The following is a 24,307-nucleotide window of genomic DNA, read 5'->3' as shown; positions in this document are numbered from 1 at the left end:
TTTTCAGGCAATTCGGAGTTGCCCCTGAAAATTACACGGTATCGCCGTATTTCCCGTTCATTTACTTGGCTAAAGCCCTTTTAGGAGTCCGCGTATGGAGAAGAGCAACCACAGAGAAATAAGGGTGGAGGCAAAAAGTAAAGAAGGCTAAGTCTCAATTTGGGCTGTAGTGCTGTAGAAAAAGAAGAAGTACAACAATAGAAATCATTCAAGTAAAGGTACTTTTCGGCACCCTATAATATGCATTTTTTACTATGATAGGAGTGTATTAATTTGATAAATTATTCTGATTATTCCATTCATAGGAGATTCTGACCAATAGAAAGCTACAGAAATCTGAATTAAATCGATAATTTTTGATAATCTCCCGTCGTTAAGTATATTACGTCAGATGCCCTTCGTTTCTACGAAAAAATACATTCAGTGACATTAATGACAATTAATGTTTTAAAAATTATAAAAGTGATGACTTTCAATCGTCAAATATTTATAAAAACTGTGTGTTTAATGGTACTAATTTGTACTTACATACATAAATTGCAATAAAATTTTGGTTTTGAACAGTTTTATTCATGAAATAATTGCAACAAATTGCACTCGAACTCTGAAATTAATATAGAATTTTTGCTCTCGTGACACTTTGGCATAATTTCACTCGCCTTCGGCTCGTGACATTAAAACTGTCAAAGTGTCACTCGGGAAAAATTCAATAATTTCAGAGCTCTTGTGCAATTACTACTGAAAACTCAATTTGTACTCACATTTGTGTATGCAGTGATTTTCTTTTTTTTTTGTTTAATATATTTTGCTAAAATTCCCCTTATCATTATCAAGATAAGAGATATATTGCTAAGATTATTTTTACATGACCATTCTTAATTTGCAAGTATTTAATTAAGTAATTACGTAACGAAACTCATATATTTCATCTATGTTTTTCAGTTGGAGCTAAAATTACAAAATGGAGGAATCAAAAGGCCAGACTGCAGAGCAAAAACTTAATCCAAGAGATCGATCAAGTTGTTTCTCCAATTTATTATTTTGGTAAGTAAATCACAAGTAAATATTTAGTATTCAACTGTTTGTAAAAATTTACTGTTTTTTATTAAATCAAAGGCAATACTGTTTCAGTAATGAATTTTTATTAGGTAAATCAACTGATTTTTCCTTTTAAATTTTACATTCGTGTGTTTTGGAAGAAGCAAGTTAATTTTCTCGCTTATTAAAGGATAAGGCTAAAATTTTGGTAGAAAATTCGAAGAATTTTTTGTAATTATTTAAGTCTAGCATGGATCTACAATCTTGGGTCATTTACTCTTGTTATAGTAACTTTTATTCGACATAAATATATCATCATCATCATCATCATGATCGATCAGTATGCGACCGCTACTGGAAATAGGCCTCCCTCAGATCATTCCATCTGTTTATGTCTTGTGCGACTTGCGTCCAGTTACCCCAGAAACAGATGAACCACTCTGCAACACTACTTGGTGGCGCCACAAAGTAGTTTCCGATGATTAGCCTTAAATCCTTATGTAAATTAAACGTGGCATTTCTTCAGACGAGCGACAGTGGCCGGCCACTGTCGCTGATCTTCGCTGTTACTGGCGTCCATTTCAAAATCATTGGAGCTACAAAATCGCCTGTCTAAGCCACTCAGTAGCGCTGCATAGTCGCTCGCCTATATAATACGTTTTGTGCCCCGGTTGTCTGATAATTTAGCGACGTGTCCTGCCCTATTCCTATTTAGCGACGCGATTATTTCGACAGCGTCTGTTGTTTTTGTTCTACGACGTAGTTCTTTGTTTGAGATTTGATCTCTCAGGAAGACACCCTGAAAAGGTTCAAACGAACGCAATTATTTTGCCTTATGCAGAAACCCAAATTGTAAATTTATCGTAACATATTTTTGCCCCATCCTGTAGACATAAAAATATAGCTTCATATGCCAAGCTAATGTAAGGAATTTATTTAAACGTGAGAATTTGAAGTTTATCTGTCTTATTAAAGGAAGACGTTATTATATTTTACGGTCATATATTCGATTCGCTGTATTCCGTTTGTGATGTAAAAAATAGTTACAATGTAGCTAATGATCGTTTTGGCTCCAGTAGTCCTGGTAGTTAGATACATATACGTGCTAATATTAATATCAGAAAGCGCGGGTGTTAATTGAGGACTCAGCAATACCTTTCTTCAAAATGTTGGAGCTAAGTAAGGATCGCTTTAGAATGTTTTTTGATTTTCCTATTGGTTAATAAATAAGTGTAGGAGGCTCAGATATTTTTTATTGGTCAAAAAAGAGAATTCGGTGACTTAAAAGAGAGGGAACAGAGCTTAGGACAGAAAGTCAAAGTTCTCAAGAAAATTCAGTTAAGTTTGATCAGACATGCAGTGAAGTCCAGTTTTTTTTGTCTGTGCCAAAGTTAGGCTCAGATGGAATCTTGAGTAAATTCTGCAGTGAAAGTAGCAAGAGCTATGTGTTTGTCGTAAATACCATACCGGTATAATTTTGTGTCATTGTTTCGGTAAAATAAATGGAACGGTGTATCTGGTAGTGGCGTAGAGTATGCCTTTTTCAAGAATAACTTAATTCAATCTTCGCAGGACGTGTTTCCCGACCTTTTAACTAAAGATCAATTGTTTAAACAATTTTTTTAATCATTAAATTGATGCAATGCTTCATTGATAATCAAACTAAGCAATTACTTTTTTAAAAATAAAACAAGATTATGGAATTTTATTTTTCGTATAAAAACAATTTGTGAAATAGTACTTTTGATCCGAAACTGTAGCCAAGAGTACAACCGCAGATTATCAGGTATATGAAACCAACTGCTTATTCCTTTTTTCTTCGAACTTTTGAGAACGTGAAGGACTTAATATGTTTATTCACTTCTTGCCAACTCAGTTTTGCATTTTAACCATTTTTTTCTATAAATAAGCAATGAATATGTTTTAAACTTATATGTCTTTTTATTTTAATCAATCTATCTCTGATCCTTATTGTCATAAAACATACAGACTACCGCAGACCGCAATGGTAAGTACCGATTTCTATTCAATGGAATGCTATTGCAAGTAGTTTTTTTGAAGTTATACTTCTTTACCGGCGATAGAGGGTGATTTTTTTATATGTTAAAACCTATCAGCCCGGCGCATGCGCATTATAACTTTGTTCTGATTGGATGTTCAAATGACATGTCAAAAATTATCCGATATGGCAGCTGTGGTTTGGAGGTAAAGGTAAAGGTAAACAAATGTATAATATATTAGTTTTATAGTTGTGAGGACAGAAACAAAAAAGTTTATAATTTTGTAGTGACTTTTAAATAGTTTTTAAAAGCAACAGGTACGTAATAATTGTTAATGTATCATGGGTATAAACCTACCTATTTGATCTGCCAAAATACATAGTATGTAATACTTTTATTTATATAATTTGATTACCATCAAAATTTCTATCAATATTCACCTAATATATTGTTTTTTTACTCTATGTTTTGTTGTATTTTTTCAATTCTAAATCATTTCAATTCAAAATTAAAATAATTTGATCAATTTTCAAAATATCAAAATATCACAAGTTTAATCCGTTTAGTTAGTCGATCTTCGTAAATAATGACACATAGTGTCCGTGGCTAAGGGGAGAAGGCGAATGAATTCCAATACCAACCGCTCTTATCAGCGCTGGTTCGAGTCCCAATAGAAACTTTCTTTTTTGTTTTTTTTTTTAATACATTTTATGATTGTAAGTATATTTATTATATAATTGTATTTTCAGAAAATACGTATTTAGTTAAAAAAATTTTCGACAATTAATGTTCAGACATCATTTGTGGCTTGTTTAATGTGTTTGTGTGTGTTTTATTCTTTTATTATTTTAATTTTTGGCACTGTTCTAATAAAAATCTTTGAGAAGTAGTAAGTAAAAATTAGTTTAATATTTAAACAAAATATAAATAAAAAGTATATTAATTTCGTTTAAATCATATAATAGAAGTATAACTTCTTACGTGCGTACAAAGTACACAGACATTCTTTTTTTTTGTAATTTTTGTATAGGCATATAGCAGTATATTTTGATTTGTTGATGGCGCCCAATAATTAATAGTTTTTTTTTTCATAATAAATATTATTTCAAAAACTCACTCCCTAAATTCTCTGAGACTGTAGCTTACCGGGGTATTACGAAAAGTTATGTAGCACAAAGTTTATCAAGCCTATGATCTAACACCTAACAATATTATCAGTATAAATTTATGTTTGTTTAATTTGTTGTGATACAACCCAACATTCGGCGCTCCATAGCCCCCTGAGTTAGCGAATCTTTTTCACTACCTTTTTTGTGAGTGTTAATGTTTCCGTTCCATAAGTGAGTACAGATAACACACACTAAAGATTTTTCTTTTGAAGCGTATGAGTAAGTCCGATTTAAATACGTAGTTTAACCAAACGCTGCCCAGGCTAATCCTATGCGATGTGAGATGTCTGGTTATCTCTGCCCAACCGAATTCTATATCTCAACTACTTATACGATGCAGTTTGCTTAATATCCCTTCCATCAACAACAATATTACGATTTCGGACCATGTAAGAAATTATTTTTATGCCTTGTTCATGTTAATCTTCAGACCAACATCTCAGGAAGCGTGATAAATTTTTTCAACATTTTCAACATTTTTCATTATTATTGCATCATCCATACGATCAACTACAAGAACGTTATCATCTGCGAATCTCAAATGACTGAGCTTCTCTCAGTCTCTTATAGATATAAAAATACAGTCGGAAAAATAAAAAAAATACCCATGAACGATCACGTTTATCACTTATTCTCACTTATCACTTATTTTGTATTTGCTGTATTTTTCTATAAATAGCAAAAGTTTATTATAGAAAAGATAGCAAATACAAAACAAGTGATTGATGTAATCGTTCATGGGTATTATTTCATTTTTCCGACTGTATACATAAAATAATCAAATATAAATTATTGACAAAATGAGCCAAAAAAAAACAGTCCATAATTAATAAGAATAAACATAGGCAGTTACAGCGAAATAAATTAGTACGTGGCTATGTTTCAAAAGTTGTGAGGTCTCAATTAGAATTTGTATATTAATGGTGTTAGTCCAGGGTAATAAGGTTTTCTCCATGACACTTGAACAGCCAGGGTACTGAAGCATTTTTTCGACAGGTAATACCTATAAGAGCAAATTGTAACTATTTCCTGCGTAGGATCTTGCGGCCATTTTTATTTATAAACAATTAAGTGTCAAAAAATGGCATTTTTCATTTTTTTTCAAATCAATGGAAAACAGGGAAACTCATGGTTTTTTTAATACAAATATCTTCGAGATCATGGAAAAAGCTTTAAAATGACGTATTACAAAGTTTGATATACTCATTTATTGTTAATATAATTGCGAAAAAAGGTCGGAATTGCAAAAAAAAATATTTTCGCAAGAACTGTTCTAAAAATAAGTGTACAGCTTTGAAATTTTTGTCAAATAAGGATTATTTGGTGCTTAATATCTGATAAAAATTTCAAAACGATTCATTCAATTGTTTAAATTTTATTCAAATTGTTTTTCCCAGAGAGCATTTTTTGCAATAACATAAGTCGGAAGAAAGTGATGTTAGAACCATTCCACAGGTGTCAAATGAAAGAGCATGAGCTATATTTTCAACTTGGTTTCAAAAAAGTGAATAAAAATGCATTTATTAGTAATAAATAATTGTGCAAAAGTATCGTAAATCTTTCCTTATAAACTTTTTATTTTGTTATATAAGAAATTATACATATTTATTACAATTTTTTATCAATTATGATATAGATAACATTACTTGGTAGTTGTGCACTTAAAACAGGGTAAAAAAGTTAATTTTTTTGGAAAAAGTTATTCAAAAAGTTTATAAAGAAAAAATTGACGATACCTTTGCATAATTATTTATTACTAATAAATGCATTTTTTATTCACTTTTTTAAACCATGTTGAAAATGTAGCTCATGCTCTTTCATTTGACACCTGTGGAATGGTTCTAAGGTCATTTTTTTCTGATTTATGTTATTGCAAAAAAATGCTCTCTGGGATAAACAATTTAAATAAAACTTAAACAATTGAATGAATGGCTTTGAAATTTGTATCACATATTAAGCACCAAATAACCCTCATTTGACAAAAATTTCAAAGCTGTACACTAATTTTTACGACAGCTATTGAGAAAATATATTTGTTTTTTGCAATTCCGACCTCTTTTCGCAATTACATTAACAATGAATGAGTACATCAAACTTTTTAATATAGCATTTTAAAGCTCTTTCCATAATCTCGAAGATATTAGTACTAAAAAAATCATAAGTTTCACTGTTTTCCGTTGATTTGAAAAAAAAAGGGGAAATGCTATTTTTTTGACGCAAGCGATTCATTCAATTTTTTAAATTTAATTCAAATTGTTTTTCCCAGAGAGCATTTTTTGCAATAACATAAGTCAGAAGAAAATAATGTTAGAACCATTCAACAAGTGTCAAATGAAAGAGCATGAGCTATATTTTCAACTTGGTTTCAAAAAATTGAATAAAAATGCATTTATTAGTAATAAATATTTATGCAAAAGTATCGTAAATCTTTCCTTATAAACTTTTTATTTTGTTATATAAGAAATTATACATATTTATTACAATTTTTTATCGATTATGATATAGATAACATTACTTGGTAGTTGTGCACTTAAAACAGGGTAAAAAAGTTAATTTTTTTGGAAAAAGTTATTCAAAAAGTTTATAAAGAAAAAATTGACGATACCTTTGCATAATTATTTATTACTAATAAATGCATTTTTTATTCACTTTTTTGAAACCAAGTTGAAAATATAGCTTATGTTCTTTCATTTGACATGTGTGGAATGGTTCTAACGTCATTTTTTTCTGACTTATGTTATTGCAAAAAAATGCTCTCTGGGATAAACAATTTAAATAAAATTTAAACAATTGAATGAATCGCTTTGAAATTTGTATCACATATGAGGAGCTTGGTATCAAGGACGGACAATTCCATTTTTTTCATAATTGAGCTAAAGGTACAGTCTTATAGGATTTTTTCCGAGGAATTCGACTCTGAATTGCTTTAGTTTCAAAAGCGGCTAGAAAATGCAAAAAATTGCATTTTAAAACGAGCATCAGTTTCAGAAACGGACAGCTCCAACTTGATTTTGTAGCAGAATTGGACAACTCCGTTACAGCCAATCGAATGGTAGTATTTCCGTCACGTTGTCATGCGCACTAGAATAAACCTACTGAGAGTGGCCATTGCGTTTTAAGTTTGCAACAGTTTACGACGTTATTTTAACCGTTTTGTGTGTTTTTTTTAAATATTTTCGCGTTATTTTTCCGAAAAATGCAAGTGAACGTAGTTGAAGCATATAAAAATTAAGCCAGGAAGAGATTATTTGACAAAAATGGTCAACATTGGGTTCAAAAACGGACAGCTCCAGAGCTTGGTTGCAAGATCGGCCAACTCCATTTTCTTTATTGATTTTAGGGAATAAACCATAAATATATTTACATTTTCGTTATTCAGAAGTATTCAGAGACGCTAGAAGTATATTCATAAAAAAATCACAATTGGATGTCGAGAATATAAGGCGCTACAGTTTTTCAGCTTTCCTGAAAAAAGTACAAAATGGAGTAGTCCGTCTTTGACACTCAGCTCCTCATATTAAGCACCAAATAACCCTCATTGGACAAAAATTTCAAAGCTGTACACTAATTTTTACAACAATTATTGAGAAAATATTTTTGTTTTTTGCAATTCCGACATTTTTTCGCAATTATATTAACAATGAATGAGTACATGAAACTTTTTAATATGTCATTTTAAAACTCTTTCCATAATCTCTAACACATTAGTACTAAAAATATCATAAGTTTCACTGTTTTCCGTTGATTTGAAAAAAAAGGGGGAAATGATATTTTTTGACAGTTAATTGTTTATAAATAAAAATGGCCGCCAGATCCTACGCAGGAAATAGTTACAATTTGCTCTTATAAGTATTACCTGTCGAAAAAACGCTTCAGTACCCTGGCTGCTGAAGTGTCACGAACAGGGTATATTTTTGTCTTATTAGCCTGGCCTATGTCATCTGCATATTGACGAAGTTTAATCATATAGTTGCATTTACGTCCATTGTGGTCTGAATTACAATCTCCCATAAATATGGTGATGAAACCATCTTCTGCATGTAGTGCCTATTTGTTTCGGATGTTGGCGACCATCATGGCAATCTGTACTTTGCACACTGCTGCTCTAAAATCATTTATGGATGTCGTGTTGATCCACGTACGTAGTTTTTTCAGCCAGAAAATTATATGCCTACCTTGTCCTCGTTTTCATTCTACTTTTTCGTGTAAGATTAATTGCAGCAGCCCATATTTCTCGCTGTTATTCATGATGTAACCAAGGTATTCGATTTTGGCTGTTTTTATTGTGGTTAAAAACTCTTTATATTTTTGTATATTATATATAAAAATCAATTACTGTTCGTGTGTCTCGCTAAAACTCGAGAATGGCTGGACCGATTTAGCTAATTTTGATGTTTAATTATTTGTAGAAGTTTAGGGAAGGTTTATACGGTTTCATATAGTCATTTTAGTAGCCACCAACATTTTTACATCTATATGTATAAAATGCTCATTTTACAGTGTTTGTTGCCATACTCCTCCGAAACGACTTTACCCATTTTTATGAAATTTGGCAGGTATATTCGACTGGGCTGGGAGTAGGTTGTTATCTATATTTCATACCCGTACCTCATAAGGGGATTACCCATGAGCCATAACTCTCACAATAATGACAATAGTGAAAAATACGAAATTAAGTAGGTAGACTCCTTGCTGAATCCCGAACAGAACCGTATTGCGCAATCTGTGTTCGAAATACAATATCTTAAGCCGTAGAAATATTCTGAGGACAGAAGAAGAACGAGCAACAAATTTCATCGAAGAAAGGTGCAACTGTTTAACTTTTGGACTTAAAGTGGGCAAAATATGAATTTTTTAGGATTAGAATTGAAGTAGGAGAAAAGTTCTGAACATACGAAAAGAACAAGCAGCAAATTTTTGAAATTTTATTTAATTTTAATTAACTTTGTTTAATTTTATTTAATTTAAGTATTTTATTTATTTTCGTTTATTTTATTTTATTTCATTTTTTAATTCCATTTTTTTTATTTTATTTCATTTTACTAAATTTTAAATATTTTTATTAGATTCTATTTACTTTTATTTCATTTTATTATTTTTTTTTAATTTATTTATAATTTTTATTTAAGTTTATTCAGTTTTATTTATTTTTATTTAGTTTTACTCAATTTTATGAAATTTTGTTTAATTTTATTTCATTTTATTTAATCATATTTAACTTTAATTTAGTTTTATTTTGATTAATCAACACTTATATAGTTGGAAAACCCCGAAGCGAATTATAAATATAGGGTTAATTTGAATGTAAATAAAATAAAGCTATTATATTCACTATAAGATAAACAGATTTAAGATTGTAACTGTTGCACTACAAACTTTATTTTGTTACTTCTAACTAAACTTTATTACTTCAAACATAATGTATAATTCATTAAAAATAATAATAAAAATTCATTCACATCGAGCATTTTTTGTTTATTAATTACGGATTCCTTTTGTTTATTTTAAGTTTATTTTATACAAAAGTTTGTTTTTATCTATTGAGGCAGTACGAAGTCTGCCGGGTCAGCTAGTTCTTAATAAAATACCCTTATTAGTAACGTGGTCGTACGATATCTTCAGGATTCCACGATAAAGCGAGTTTCGAAAACCCCAATTTTACTAGAGGCGGCGTCTGTCAGAGTCCTCAACTTAATTCCGTACCACAGCTTAGGAAAGATATTATAATACCTGATTTTTATGGGTATTGATAAAAGATGACAATTGTATAACTTAATCAATTTTTAAAATGCAGATCTTGCTTTCTCTATTCTACTGTAATATTACGCGGTTGACTGTAATATTTTACTTTTACTTTATTTATTTATTTTTAGACACTAACTATTAATTAGTTAAATAAAAAAAGACTTACTTCATATTAATTTATTTACAACACTAACTTTACAAAACCAATGAACGCTTAACAATTAATTTATTAGGAATACTACGACAAGTATCTATAGTCCGTCCGCTATAACTTTTTCCATGCGGTACGAACCATTTTCAATCAAATTAAGTCAAAACAGAAAGTGAAACGTACGCCGATGTGTGTAGTATATAGTATACAGTATACAAAATGTATATACACATCGACGTTCGTTTCAATTTATGTTTTGACTTAATTTGATTGAAAGTGAATCGTACCGCATGGGAAAAGTTATAGCGGACGGACTATAATTTATATTATACGTTACAAAATTGAATTAGTGGCACAGTACCGACAAACACGGAAGGCAATAATAAACGCGGCAAAGACTCACGAAGAGTTGTAACGCCATTGATGATGTTGATATCACAAAATTGTCTATTTACAAATAATTTCAAAAATACCGCCAAAACATTCGTTAGAGAACAGTACCCGGTTACGCCTTTAATCGGTAATCCGGTAATCCCGCCATAAGGCCAGCATTAAAATAATCGAACTATTTTAAAATATAAAATTTATTTGTTCTCACATCGACTACACCGCTTTTCGGCAAGAATAGTGTCGACCAGTCAGTGGTAACGGTGTAGGTTCAGTTACTTGAGAAATAATATTACCCGTGTTGAGCTGCCCCCCCCCCACACTTGCAAAAATTAAAAAACAAATAGCCCTGATTTATGAGCTATTTATGAGCTTTCATATTCCGCAAACTAAAAATTTTGAGCTCGTTCCACTGAGCAGGAATTTAATACTTTAGTGAGGGGGGGTGAGTCAGCCCCCCACTACTTAAAAATAGGAATATTGAATCGGTTTTTGCGGCAGAATTACGAGCTATTTATGAGCTCTTGAAATTATATAATTTCGATTTTTGAGCTCATCCCCTTCACCCCCAAACAACCCTTTAATTGATTTCACTTAAGAGAAAAATGCTGAGAAAACTTAAAATATATCGTATTGCGGATATAATTCCTATAGCGTATATACTCTAAGAATAAACTACTAAACCACGTGCATTTCGATTTTTGAGCTACAACCCCTTCGCAAGAAAACCACCCTATTTTCCCGGCTTAAGAGAAAGTTGTACTTAAAATGCATTAAATTAATTATTTGGCGACTACATATCATTTAATAATTTATAAGCTTCCAAATTACACGCATTTAAATCAGTAAATTGCAATTTAGTTTGTATAGTGCAGTCACTGAAAATAAAAATCAACGATTACTTTCAATTTCGGTGAACCTTCATCGATTTTCACGAAAATTGGTCAGTGGTTAGAGGATACCTCAAGAAACAAAGGTGACATGGTACCACCTTGCGCCTTTACCCTGAGGGTGGATACGGCCCCTTCTCGGGGGTGAAAATTTTTTTATAAAAAATAACTGCACAAATCTATAAAAGTACAAATTAAATGCAAAATTTATTATATAAAGTTATTAAAATAATTCAATACTTTTTAAGTTATTAAAGATCAAAAATTTTAACTATTCGTGAAAAAAATGCATGTTCTGAAGCGGTTTTTCGTAAATCACTGAAAAACTGTAAGTTTTTACAAACAAGTTAATAGTAGTTTAATTCGTATAGCTTATATTCTAAGAATAAACTCTTAAATCACGCGCCTTTCGATTATTGAGCTACAACCCCTTCGCAAGAAAACCATCCCATGTTCCCGGCTTAAGAGAGAGTTGTACTTAAAATAATTTAAATTAATTATTTGGCGACTAGATATCGATTAATAATTTATGAGCTCGCGAAATATACGCATCTCAATTATTGAATTGCCATTTTCTTTCTATAGTGCAGTTACTGAAGGTAAAAATCAACTACGACCTTCGATTTCGGTAAATCTCCATTCATTTTCACGAAAATTGGTAAGCGGATTTTGATGCCAGAAACTTTTTCTGGAGCTCATTTTTGATAGGTATTTGTAAGTACTTTGACAAGTATCTAGTTCCTAAGTGTTATAAAATGCATCTCTTTCCCGTTATTTAAGCTTGAATCCTTAGATTTGAACAGTCGCAGAAAAAAATATACATTTAATCACCAATAACTTACTTTAAATTAACATTATAAAGGGTTTTTCAAGTAAGCAATTTATTATATTTTTTATAAGCTTCAATTTTAGTGATGAAAACTTTTTTGTAAAAACTTACAGTTTTTGAGTTATTTATGAAAAATCGCTTTAAAGCATGCATTTTCTTTCACAAAAATTAAAATATTTGATCTTTAATAACTCAAAAAGTGTTGATTTATTTTAATCACATTATATAACAAATTTTGCTTACAATTTGTCCCTCTCTCAATTTGTGGGGTTATTTTTAATAAAGTAAGATTAAAACGCCAAGTTGTTATTGTCAATTCGTGAAAATGAATGGAGATTTACCGAAATCAAAGGTCATAGTTGATTTTTACCTTCAGTGACTGCACTATAGAAAGAAAATGGTAATTCAATAATTGAGATGCGTATATTTTGCAAGCTCATAAATTATTAAACGATATGTAGTCGACAAATAATTAATTTAAATTATTTTAAGTACAACTCTCTCTAGAGCCGGGAATATGGAATGGTTTTCTTGCAAAGGGGTTGTAGCTCTATAATCGAAAGGCGCGTGATTTAAGAGTTTATTCTTAAAATATAAGCTATACGAATTATACTACTATTAACTTTTTTGTAAAAACTTACAGTTTTTCAGTGATTTACGAAAAACCGCTTCATAACATGCATTTTTTTCACGAATAATTAAAATCTTTGATCTTTAATAACTTAAAAAGTATTGACTTATTTTATTAACTTTATATAATAAATTTTGCATTTAATTTGTTCTTTTATTGATTTGTGCAATTATTTTTTATAAAATAATTTTCACCCCCGAGAAGGGGAGGTATCTACCCTCAGGGTAAAGGCGCAAGGTGGTACCATGTCACCTTTGTTTTTTGACGTATCCTCTAACCACTGACCAATTTTCGTGAAAATCGATGAAAGTTCACCGAAATTGAAGGTAATCGTTAATTTTTACCTTCAGTGACTGCACTATACAAAATAAATTGCAATTTACTGATCTAAATGCGCGTAATTTGGAAGCTTATACATTATTAAATGATATGTAGTCGCCAAATAATTAGTTTAATGCATTTTAAGTACAACTTTCTCTTAAGCCAGGAAGATAGGGTGGTTTTCTTGCGAAAGGGTTGTAGCTCAATAATGGAAATGCACTTGATTTAATAGTTTATTCTTAGAGTATATAAGCTATAGGAATTATATCCGCAATACGATATATTTTAAGTTTTCTCAGCATTTTTCTCTTAAGTTAAATCAATTAAAGGGTTGTTTGGGGGTGAAGGGGGTGAGCTCAAAAATCGAAACTATATAATTTCAAGAGCTCATAAATAGCTCGTAATTCTGCCGCAAAAACCGATTCAATATTTCTATTTTTAAGTAGTGGGGGGCTGACTCAGCCCCCCCCCATTAAAATATTAAATTCCTACTCAGTGGAACGAGTTCAAAATTTTTAGTTAGCGGAATATGAGAGCTCATAATTAGCTCATAAATCAGGCCTATTTGTTTTTGGATTTTTGCAAGTGGGGGGGGGCAGCTCAACACGGGTAATAATATTATGCTCAACGTGGAATCGTGGAAACATGCAAGTGAATCGTACGTAGACACGTGTAATCGAACCGTAAAATAAAATAGTTATAGTTGTCCAATTGATTTCATATTTTTTTAGTAAGTACTTGTAGTATTTGTTTGATATTTTACTAGCGTATTTGGTGAGAAATATAAAATTACTGCTGTTTTTTGAGTGTTGAGTAATACCCGTCTTTTGGCCGGCTTGTCGGTGTACGGTAAAATAAGTCCTTCGCGTATTTGAATAAAAGTACATATTTGTATAATTTAATTTTTGTTGTTTATACATTTCTTTCTTTCTATTGTAGAACATGGAAAATAATAGATCTCAAAAACGAAGAAAGTATGGTGCGAAAAGTTATAATGAGCTGACAGACGCGGAAAAAGGGACAAAATACGATCTTTCCACAATAATCGATGAACAAATCGACGAGATCATGAACTCTAATCTTGATTCAGATTACGAGAGAGTTTACGAAGATGATGATGATAGCATAGCCGATCCCGATTATGAGTACAAGGCGGATGTATTCACAGCCGAAAACGATGAGACCATTTTTTCCTGTTTATGTGAAAATATCATTGACTTGGAGCTCTCCACGTACCTTCCGTGGGAGCTAAGTAATATCACTGATGTTAGTGAAGGTTTAGTATGTGTTTCAGAACCACATGAAAATATATCTACTTCTGCAATGGCAACATTAATTTTGCCGGAACTTATAATATCAGAAAATATATCACCAGAAGTTCCAACTACTAATCCGGATACTCCAATGGACGTTTTAGTATCACCCGTACCGTTAGCATCAAAAGAATCATTTGCATCAACTTCCACACAACTAGCAACAACCACTAAATTCAAACCAAAAAAGACCTAAATCCCCGTTACCGACTGTAGAAGCTACGGGACCACAAATAGTACCACCAGCGGGTACTTCACTGGCACAGGCATGCTAATCAAACACGAAAAGTCACAATGCAATACTAATTGTTTCTCTTTCTTTGAACTGACCTCATTGAATCTCATATGGGGCGAAGTAAATGGCGCATTAAAACAATGGATGCAATGAAACGCATCTTTGACCATTTTCTGGATATGGCTGTCACAAATTCGTTAATTTTGTATCAGATCATACAATGAAGATGCCGTGAAAACAGATTTTAAAGAAGTAGGAGCTTCACAAGAAAAAGACATGAGACTATTCAAATTTCGTGTGAAAATTGCTCAAGTTCTGTGTTCTTCTGTTCAGAAAAGACCCATTGGTCGACATTCAAATTCACCGCTCATTACTAATAGTACTAAAGCTGGCATAAAGGCGTCTTCATCCTGTTGAAGACGTATGTTACGATAGAGTAGATCATGTTCCTGAATGGATTCCAGGTAGTAAAAAGGCTTGCAAATACTACAAGAAATCAGAAACACACACTTTCTGCCTGAAATGTCAACTACATGTATGTCATTCCGGTGCCAAGAATTGTTGGAAAGACTACTACGTCCGTCGTTAATGTATTTCTTTCATTAGTATTTACCTGTTAACCCTCCCTTACTCGCACACGGTGTGTGAGACCGGCCATGTAAATAACTTCCTATAACTCTGATTTTAGTGGAGATTTTGAATTGCGGCTGCATATACCTCTTCAGTCATCATTCAACTGTGGGTGAAGTCCACGTGCAGTGTAAAAAAGAGTATTGTACTTTTATTATTAGGCAACACGGTGTGGTACACCGGGTGTGAGTACTTGTGCACAAATTTTTGTGTTCGGATCAGACATCGATAGTTTTAATTAGTAATGTAATTTAAGCTCATTTCCTTATCTTCAATGTTTATATATTTGTTTATTTATAGTTAGATATTATTATAAAAAAAAATAATAACCATCCAAATAATAAAATAATGATAAACGGTAAAGAAGTAGAAGAGGTAGACAAGTTCACATATCTGAGATCTGTCATGGAAAAAAGCGGGGGGTGCAAAAAGGATATAGAGACGAGAATAACAAAGGCGCAACACGCATTCAACGCTTTAAATAGAATTTGGCAAACAAACGAAATATCGGAAACAACAAAAATTAAAACCTTTAATAGTTGCATTAAAAGTATACTGCTCTATGGAGCAGAAAAATGGACACAGGACGAAAATACAACTAAAAAACTACAAAAATTTGTAAACAAATCTCTAAGAAAAATCCTGAAAATATATTGGCCAAACAAAATAACCAATACAGAACTATGGGAAAGGGCAAAGCAAACTAACATATCTACTACAGTCAAGGAAAAAAAATGGAAATGGATCGGCCACACTTTGAGGAAAGACCAAAGCAGCATAGCAAGACAAGCACTTGAATACCAACCAGAGGGGAAAAGAAATAGGGGCAGACCAGACAACAGCTGGAAAAGAACAACAACGAGAGAACTCGAAAAAATTGGACTAAGATGGGGCGAAGTCATAAAGAGAGCAAAAGATAGAAAACAGTGGAGGAAATTAGTCCACAATTTATCCAGAAAATAAAAACAAAAGAAGCTGGTCCCGGCCAGACAGCAATCTTACACTTTTGGACAAGAAACGCATAAGCGCCCAATACTCCACAAGGAGGGATGGAACGAGAGAGGGAGAGATATTTAGATATGGATTACGAGAAGGAGAAGCAAAGATTATTAAAATTATTTGAGGAAGTATCGACTGACGAGGAAACGTATGAAGATGATGATGAACAAAGTTACTTTTGATTAATGTAATATAATGTTGACACAAACGCATATCTACAAAATTATATGATCATAGATTAATTAGATAAAATAATTGTACAGAATTTTGCAAAAAAAAAAAAATTTAATATTGCTGACCCATGTTTTAGGACCCGGCCTTCAACACCGTGCGCGAGTATGCGATCACAAAAAATTGGCGCAAGTAACGGAAGCTTAATTTTTTTTCAAGTTTATATCAATAACAATTTAAATTAAAAATGTATACCATTTTTACTCAGCTGTAATGCGAAGGCAAAACAATCTTACTTTTCAATTAGAATACGGAGTGCAGTCCAGTCACTTGAATCGCGATTTTCGGCTCTTATTGGAGCCTTCATCGGAAGGAACGTAGGCATTCTCCATATTTTAACTGATTCGCATCGAGAGGTTTTCCCACCCATTGCAACTGAAGTGATGATAGTAGGTGGCTAGCGCCATCTGGCATTGAAAGACGAAGTAGTTTTCAATCCTAATAGTAAATTATTAATATTGAAAATATTAAAAATATTACTAAAAGATTTTTAAATTGAAAACTTATTGGTACACTTTCCTGGTGACACCTCCAAGACTTCTACAATTTGCAAGTCAAATGGATGCTGCAGTGAAGACGAGAGGGAAGGAATTCTACACTATGCAATTCAGATCCCCCGTCTGCAGCTCGTAAAGTTCCAACGGAAAAATGCACCTAGTTACTCTACGGAGTAATACGAGTATAAAATAAAAATGGATACCATTTTTATTCAGTTGAAATGCGAAGGCAAAACAATCTTACTTTTCAATTAGAATACGGAGTGCAGTCCAGTCCCTTGAATCGCGATTTTCGGCTCTTATTGGAGCCTTCATCGGAAGGAACGTAGGCACTGTTCTCCATATTTTAACTGATTCGCATCGAGAGGTTTTCCCACCCATTGCAACTGAAGTGATGATAGTAGGTGGCTAGCGCCATTGGCATTGAAAGACGAAGTAACAATTTAAATGTTTTTATAAGCAATAAAAAAGCACTATATAGTAAATTTTCCCCTGTAGAACGATGTACCGGCCGTACGGCCGGCATTTTTCTTTTTCACTTTGTGGCTGAGTAAATAACGATATCAAAAAATTAACTTTTCATTCGTGTTTCACGTAGCAAAATTGTCCGGAAACCAAAATTTTCAGAAAGTTGAACCCCATATTTCTTTTTTGCCGATTGAAGGGTTAAAGAAAGACTATCTCCAATATAAAATCGATTCTTATTTATACTAGCATAAATACTTCTCGAATATTCATAAAACAAACAACCTTTTTCTAGTAAAATCGACGGGTTAAGAATTATTTACATAATACATCAAAACATCTTTAAAATAATATACTAGTACAATCGGCAAAGCTATGTAATGAATAGTATATTTACATCATAAATCAAACAGGTAATAAAATTCTTGCTTAAGTAGACAAAAAATTGTTTAGATGTGAATATGATAATAGACCGGAATCTTCGGCGGTCGATCGGGCTTTAGGAGCGTCACACTACATTTTATTTAATGGGAATGGTCAAACTGTAGCAATTAAAAAGATCAAAAACCAAAAACGAAATTCTAATTAGTCTAAAACAAAAACTCTCATATTTTCTGTAGGTATTTACTCTAAAATTACTTATTTTATTACAGTTGGTTACTTCCTTACTTCGTTAAAGGCTACAAACGAGAACTAACCGAAGATGATATGTACAGACACCGAAGTGAACATGATTCCAGTAAGCTTGGAGAAAGGCTGGAGGAAAGGTGGATCAAACACGTAGCTAAGAACAAGAATCCCGCATATTATAAGGTGTTAATAGGAACATTTATTTGGGAAATATTTGTTCTCAATGTTCTTGTTGTAATAATAGAGGCGATAAGGTAAGTAAATTTGTTCTGATCTAACCCCTACGTTTTCGCCCTTCATGCACTAAGTACCCTTCAGGTAGGCCAAATTGGCCACAGCTGCGAAAGTTCAGCATCAAGGTCACGTACCGACAGACGTGGGCTTGATGGCCACACCTTTCTGGCGCTCAGCCGTCGAGAACAAAATTTATTTTGTAAATTCGTCAGCTGAGTGACCGAGGACATACGGTCTGGACAGCGAGACACCGATTCAGATCGATGCCTTGATGCTCGGCACACACGTTTTTAGGACACAAATCCAAAGTCAAGTAATAGATTAACTAAGTCATTAATATGAAGAAAAACTCTTCTAGCTGCCTCTAAAATCAGTTGGCTTAACCACATAAAGTAATACAGAGGATATCACATTACCCAGGTCTTCCAAAGTAACGGTAAATACAACGCTTCTCTATTCGGTATGTCCTTCGATGGGGAGGGGTGGTGGTACAGCTTGGGGATCAGGTAGGTACCACTCCATTACGAAGTGTGACCGATTTGATCTTCGGACATGTTGGTCCCACTTTTCCATTGGAATACACAAATCCCCTGGGCTGGGATGTACGAGTATGATATCTCTATCTGATATTTTATTTATACGGCAACTATATTTATTTGGTGTCGAATATTCCTGTAAGATAAAAACCGGCCTTTGGGGCTGGTGTCGAAAATTGCCTTTAAATTTTAGCCGCTACCTGCTTGGTGTCGAAATTTCCTACCCCCGTGGGCATTTTGCCTGCTATAAGGGACTCCCTCTCATTTGCTAAACATTAAATGCTTGCGCAATTTCCTAATTTGTGATGTCTGACAGTTCTCCACTTGTTTATTTAATTATGTATGTTCAGATGTTTCTTTTTACGTGCATCGTTTTTTTTTGTAAATTTCTGGTAAATTGTGATAATTTAGATTTTATAAGTCAAAGGAGTCATACCATAAGTTGTGACATAATTTATATAAGCCATATACTCGTCACAAAAGAAGTGTCACACAATGATTCATAAATTTTTTACAACTAGGCAATGCAATCGAACGATAACACTGTATTTACATAATTACTATCACATTATTTACGTTTCTGATATCAATATTATACTGATAGAAATGTCATTCAAAGTTATTAATTTCAAATGTGATACAAACTTTATTGACCTTTCTCTCCGATTAGTATCGATATGAGAGATATTAGAGTGGAACGTATTATAGTCCAGTCGGGTTAGACGAATAACAGGCCTAACCTTGCATTAGGAGCTGCCCCAAATTTTATTTTTCTAATCTTTAGGGGGGTCAATAGTAGTGTAAATTTAAAATCTCGACTGAATTTGACCGTTGCGTTAGCCGCCATCTTGATTTTAAACGAGAACCGTTTTTCCTCAATATCTCCGCCATTTTCAACTTTTCGACAAAAAATATACAAACTGAAATTGTTGAAAATGTGATTTTCTATAATTTCGTTTATTATAATTGTCTTCATGCGGTCCATATTTTCCGAGTTATGGGGAAAAACAGTGACAGTTAAAGCATAATTACTGATTTATTGAATTATCTCGTTTATTATTACTTTTACAACAAATTCTAACCTATACAAAAATGTATAGTAAAGTAGTATATACTATCGACCCCCCCTCCCTAAAGATTAGAAAAATAAAATTTGGGGCAGCTCCTAATGCAAGGTCAAATGGTATCCCGACTGGGCTATTATAAACTTTTAGGTTGCTCGCAAACACAGCTACTTGTGGTCGCCACTAGTGGCTACTACACGCTGCTGAATGAGATTTGTATGTATTTTAAATGTTATCGGCGCACACACTGTGTTCCCGGTAGTCTTCGAGCGACAAGCTACGGCGGTGGCCGGTTCTGGTACTTAAAGTTCGTGGCTACCACAATTAATAGTCCAGGGTAATAATAATAATAATAATCCAAAATAACAGCCAGGGTACTGAAGCGTTTTTTCGACAGGTGATACCTATAAGAGCAAATTGTAACTATTTCCTGCGTAGGATCTGGCGGCCATTTTTATTTATAAACAATTAAGTGTCAAAAAATGGCATTTTTCACTTTTTTTTTTCAAATCAATGGAAAACAGGGAAACTTATGGTTTTTATGTACAAATGTCTTCGAGATTGTGGAAAAATCTTTAAAATGACGTATTACAAAGTTTGATATACTAATTTATTGTTAATATAACTGCGAAAAAAGGTCGGAATTGCAAAAAAAAATTTCGCAATAACTGTTGTAAAAATTAGTGTACAACTTTGAAATTTTTGTCAAATAAAGGTTCTTTTATTCAAATTGTTTATCCCAGAGAGCATTTTTTGCAATAACATAAGTCAGAAGAAAATGACGTTAGAACCATTCCACAGGTGTCAAATGAAAGAGCATGAGCTATATTTTCAACTTGGTTTAAAAAAGTGAATAAAAAATGCATTTATTAGTAATAAATCATTATGCAAAAGTATCGTAAATCCTTCCTTATAAACTTTTAATTTTGTTATATAAGAAATTATACATATTTATTACAATTTTTTATCAATTATGATATAGATAATATTACTTGGTAGTTGTGCACTTAAAACAGGGTAAAAATGTTAATTTTTTTGGAAACATTATTCAAAAAGTTTATAAAGAAAAATTGACGATAGTTTTGCATAATTATTTATTACTAATAAATGCATTTTTTAAACTTTTTTAAACCATGTTGAAAATGTAGCTCATGCTCTTTCATTTGACACCTGTGGAATGGTTCTAAGGTCATTTTTTTCTGACTTATGTTATTGCAGAAAAATGCTCTCTGGGAAAAACAATTTGAATAAAATTTAAACAATTCAATGAAACGCTTTGAAATTTTTATGACATATTAAGCACTAAAGAACCTTCATTTGGCAAAAATTTCAAAGCTGTACACTAATTTTTACAACAGTTATTGAGAAAATATTTTTTTTTGCAATTTCTACTTTTTTGGCAATTATATTAACAAAAAATGAGTATATCAAACTTTGTAATACGTCATTTTAAAGCTTTTTCCATAATCTCGAAGATATTTATACTAAAAAAATCATAAGTTTCACTGTTTTTCGTTGATTTGAAAAAAAAATAGGAAAATGCCATTTTTGACAGTTAATTGTTTATAAATAAAGATTGCCGCCAGATCCTACGCAGGAAATAGTTACAATTTATTTTTATAAGTATTACCTGTCGAAAAAACGTTTCAGTACCCTGGCTGCTGAAGTGTCACGCACAGGGTATATTTTTGTCTTATTACCCTGGCCTAAAAGTGGTTGTAGTTGCGAGCGCCCTTAACGTCCTGTCATTAATAAAAACACATTCTGAGATCACAGATATACACAGTATACAGTCATGTTAAAAAAATTCGATCCATAACATAATTATTATAATTTTTATTGTGAGTTTTAAAACTTAGGACTTGTTATACAGCATATTACATATATGGTGGAACGCACTTATGAATAAAATTATTTCTGTCCTTGTTTTATAAAATTATAAACAACGCTGTGACTCATCGATTTTTATATTTATATAAACTAGCTGACCCGGCGAACTTCGTACCGCCTTAGAAATAAATCAATAATGTGTCAAAGTTCAATAAATAGCAATTAACGGAGCATTCAAAAAATACTTAAAAACTAATACATATTACCCAATATAAAAGTATCAATTTAATTCATTCTAATAAACAATATTTTCTTCGTGCCTAAATATAAAACGATGGCGGTTTTTCAATGCATGATTAATTTTCCTTGTCCGAAAAATGGACACTCAAAGTTTATTCGCCAAACTCCCAAAAAACTTGCAATTCAAAACGTCACTACTACGCTCGATATATACAGGGTGGGGCATTAGTGTGACAAAGTCCAATTACTCGTTTCTCGTAAGAGATACGAAAAAAAGTTATTTAGGTAAAAGTTGGGGCACACATGGTACCATAATTTAAAAATATTTTCAAATATACAGGGTTGTCCGTATTGACAGGGTGACACAAACTTATGTTTTTTTTAATGGAACACCCTGTATATTTTTACATTTTTGGATTCTATTCGATGTTTCCTTTCTTAAAATATATGGTTTTGTAATATTATACGAGGTAGTTTAAAAGATAATTACGTTTTTTTGTTAATTTCGTAGCAAAATCTACACCCTGTAGAATTTTAGTGATTTGACAACAAATTTTTATTTTATGTTCAAACGATTTTTAATATAGTCTACTATTGTTAAACATTAACAGTATAGCGAAATGTTTAATTTTAGTATACAGGGTGGGTCGAAACTCGGAATGAGTATTTTCTGAGTTTTCTTAAATGTAACACCCTGTATTTAAGTATTTTAAGGAAATGATATTTTATGGTACCTTTTTATTTCTTAAGAATTCCCTATGCCTAAGTGCTTTAGTTTGTAAGTTATTCGTGATTCTTTAAGCCAAACATTAATTGTAAGAAAAATTACGTGAAATTTTATTAGGTGGCTGTGAAAATATTTAATCAAAAATAATTTTTGGAAAAGAAAATACATCATAATCTAGTCTGATCCTTAATTTATTACTATTGGATGAAATATCCAAATAAATTCGTAGTTAAGGTTGTTGGTGCGCAAAATATTAATAAAAACATACAATATTCTACCTAGTCGGCTATGACACTAAATTTCCTTAAAAATTTGATATTATACTATTTTTATAGGTCCAGTTGCTTTGTTACCATTACTAATATTTATTTTTCTATGAGAAACTGATTAATAAGATTTTGGTGCTAGTGGAATATAACAAAAATGTGCTACTAGCAATAAGAATTTTTTATCAGAAATTCCCTGATAGAAGACAACTAAGAAGAGAAACGATTAAAAATATACTAGAACGATTTCAACGGACTGATCACTTAGATTATGATAAATCTGCTCGAATAAAAACTATTGTAAGTGAATAAAACAACAATTAAATGTAATCCTTAGTGTCACTGAGGATCTGCATATTAGTACAATCGTTCTTACAATCTAAGTATCTTTTCTGTTGAAACCGTTTTAGTATACTTTCAAAAGTTTCTCTTTTTGCTTGTCGTATATCAGGTAATTGCTGATGCTACATTTTTATTGCAAGTAGCTCATTTTTGTTATACTCTCCTAGCACAAAGACATTTTAATCCGTTCCTCATTAGAAAAATTAATATTAGTAATGGTATCAAATCAACTGGAACTATATAAATAGTGTAATGTCAAATGTTTAAGCAAATTTTGTGTCATAGCCAACTAGGCAGAATTTTGTATGTTTGATTCATATTTTAAGCACCAACAACCTTAACTACGAATGTATTTGGATATCTCATCCAATATTAATAAATTAAGGATCAGGCTAGATTAATATGTATTTTTTTTTTTTCGAAAAATTACTTTTGATTGGATATTTTTACGGCTACCTAATGAAATTTTACGTAGTTTTTGTTGCAATTAATGTTTGCTTAAAAAATGACGAATAACTTACAAATTAAAGCACTTAGGTATAGGGAATGCTTAAGAAATAAGAAAGTACCATAAAATATAATTTTATTACAATACTAAAATACAGGGTGTTCCATTTAAGAAAACTCAGAAAATACTCATTCCGAGTTTCGATCCACCCTGTATACTAAAATTAAACATTTCGCTATACTATTAATGATTAACAGTAGTAGACTATACTAAAAATCGTTTAAATGCAAATAGAAAATTTGATGTCAAATCACTACAATTCGACAGGGTGTAGATTTTGCTACGAAATTAACAAAAAAACGTAATTAACTTTTAAACTACCTCGTATAATATTACAAAACCATATATTTTAAGAAAGGAAAAATCGAGGAGAATCCAAAAATGTAAAAATATACAGGG

The 24,307-nt window shown here is 31.9% G+C and overlaps 1 protein-coding gene across 1 annotated transcript in view; it reads left to right on the top strand.

Moving 5' to 3' along the window:
* LOC126891712 (probable multidrug resistance-associated protein lethal(2)03659) overlaps positions 1 to 24,307 on the top strand; it is a 138,455-nt gene that overhangs the window by 36,837 nt on the left and 77,311 nt on the right. The window contains exons 2-3 of the mRNA XM_050660976.1: positions 943 to 1,044; positions 18,185 to 18,415. Coding sequence (XP_050516933.1) covers positions 962 to 1,044; positions 18,185 to 18,415 — 314 coding nt within the window. The 5' untranslated portion in view covers positions 943 to 961. The remainder of the gene's footprint in view (positions 1 to 942; positions 1,045 to 18,184; positions 18,416 to 24,307) is intronic.

This window comes from Diabrotica virgifera, chromosome 9, assembly GCF_917563875.1.
Source record: "Diabrotica virgifera virgifera chromosome 9, PGI_DIABVI_V3a".
NCBI classification, from domain to species: Eukaryota; Metazoa; Arthropoda; class Insecta; order Coleoptera; family Chrysomelidae; genus Diabrotica; species Diabrotica virgifera.
Note: the sequence above shows the minus strand (reverse complement) of the source record. Positions and strands in the feature narration are given on the sequence as shown.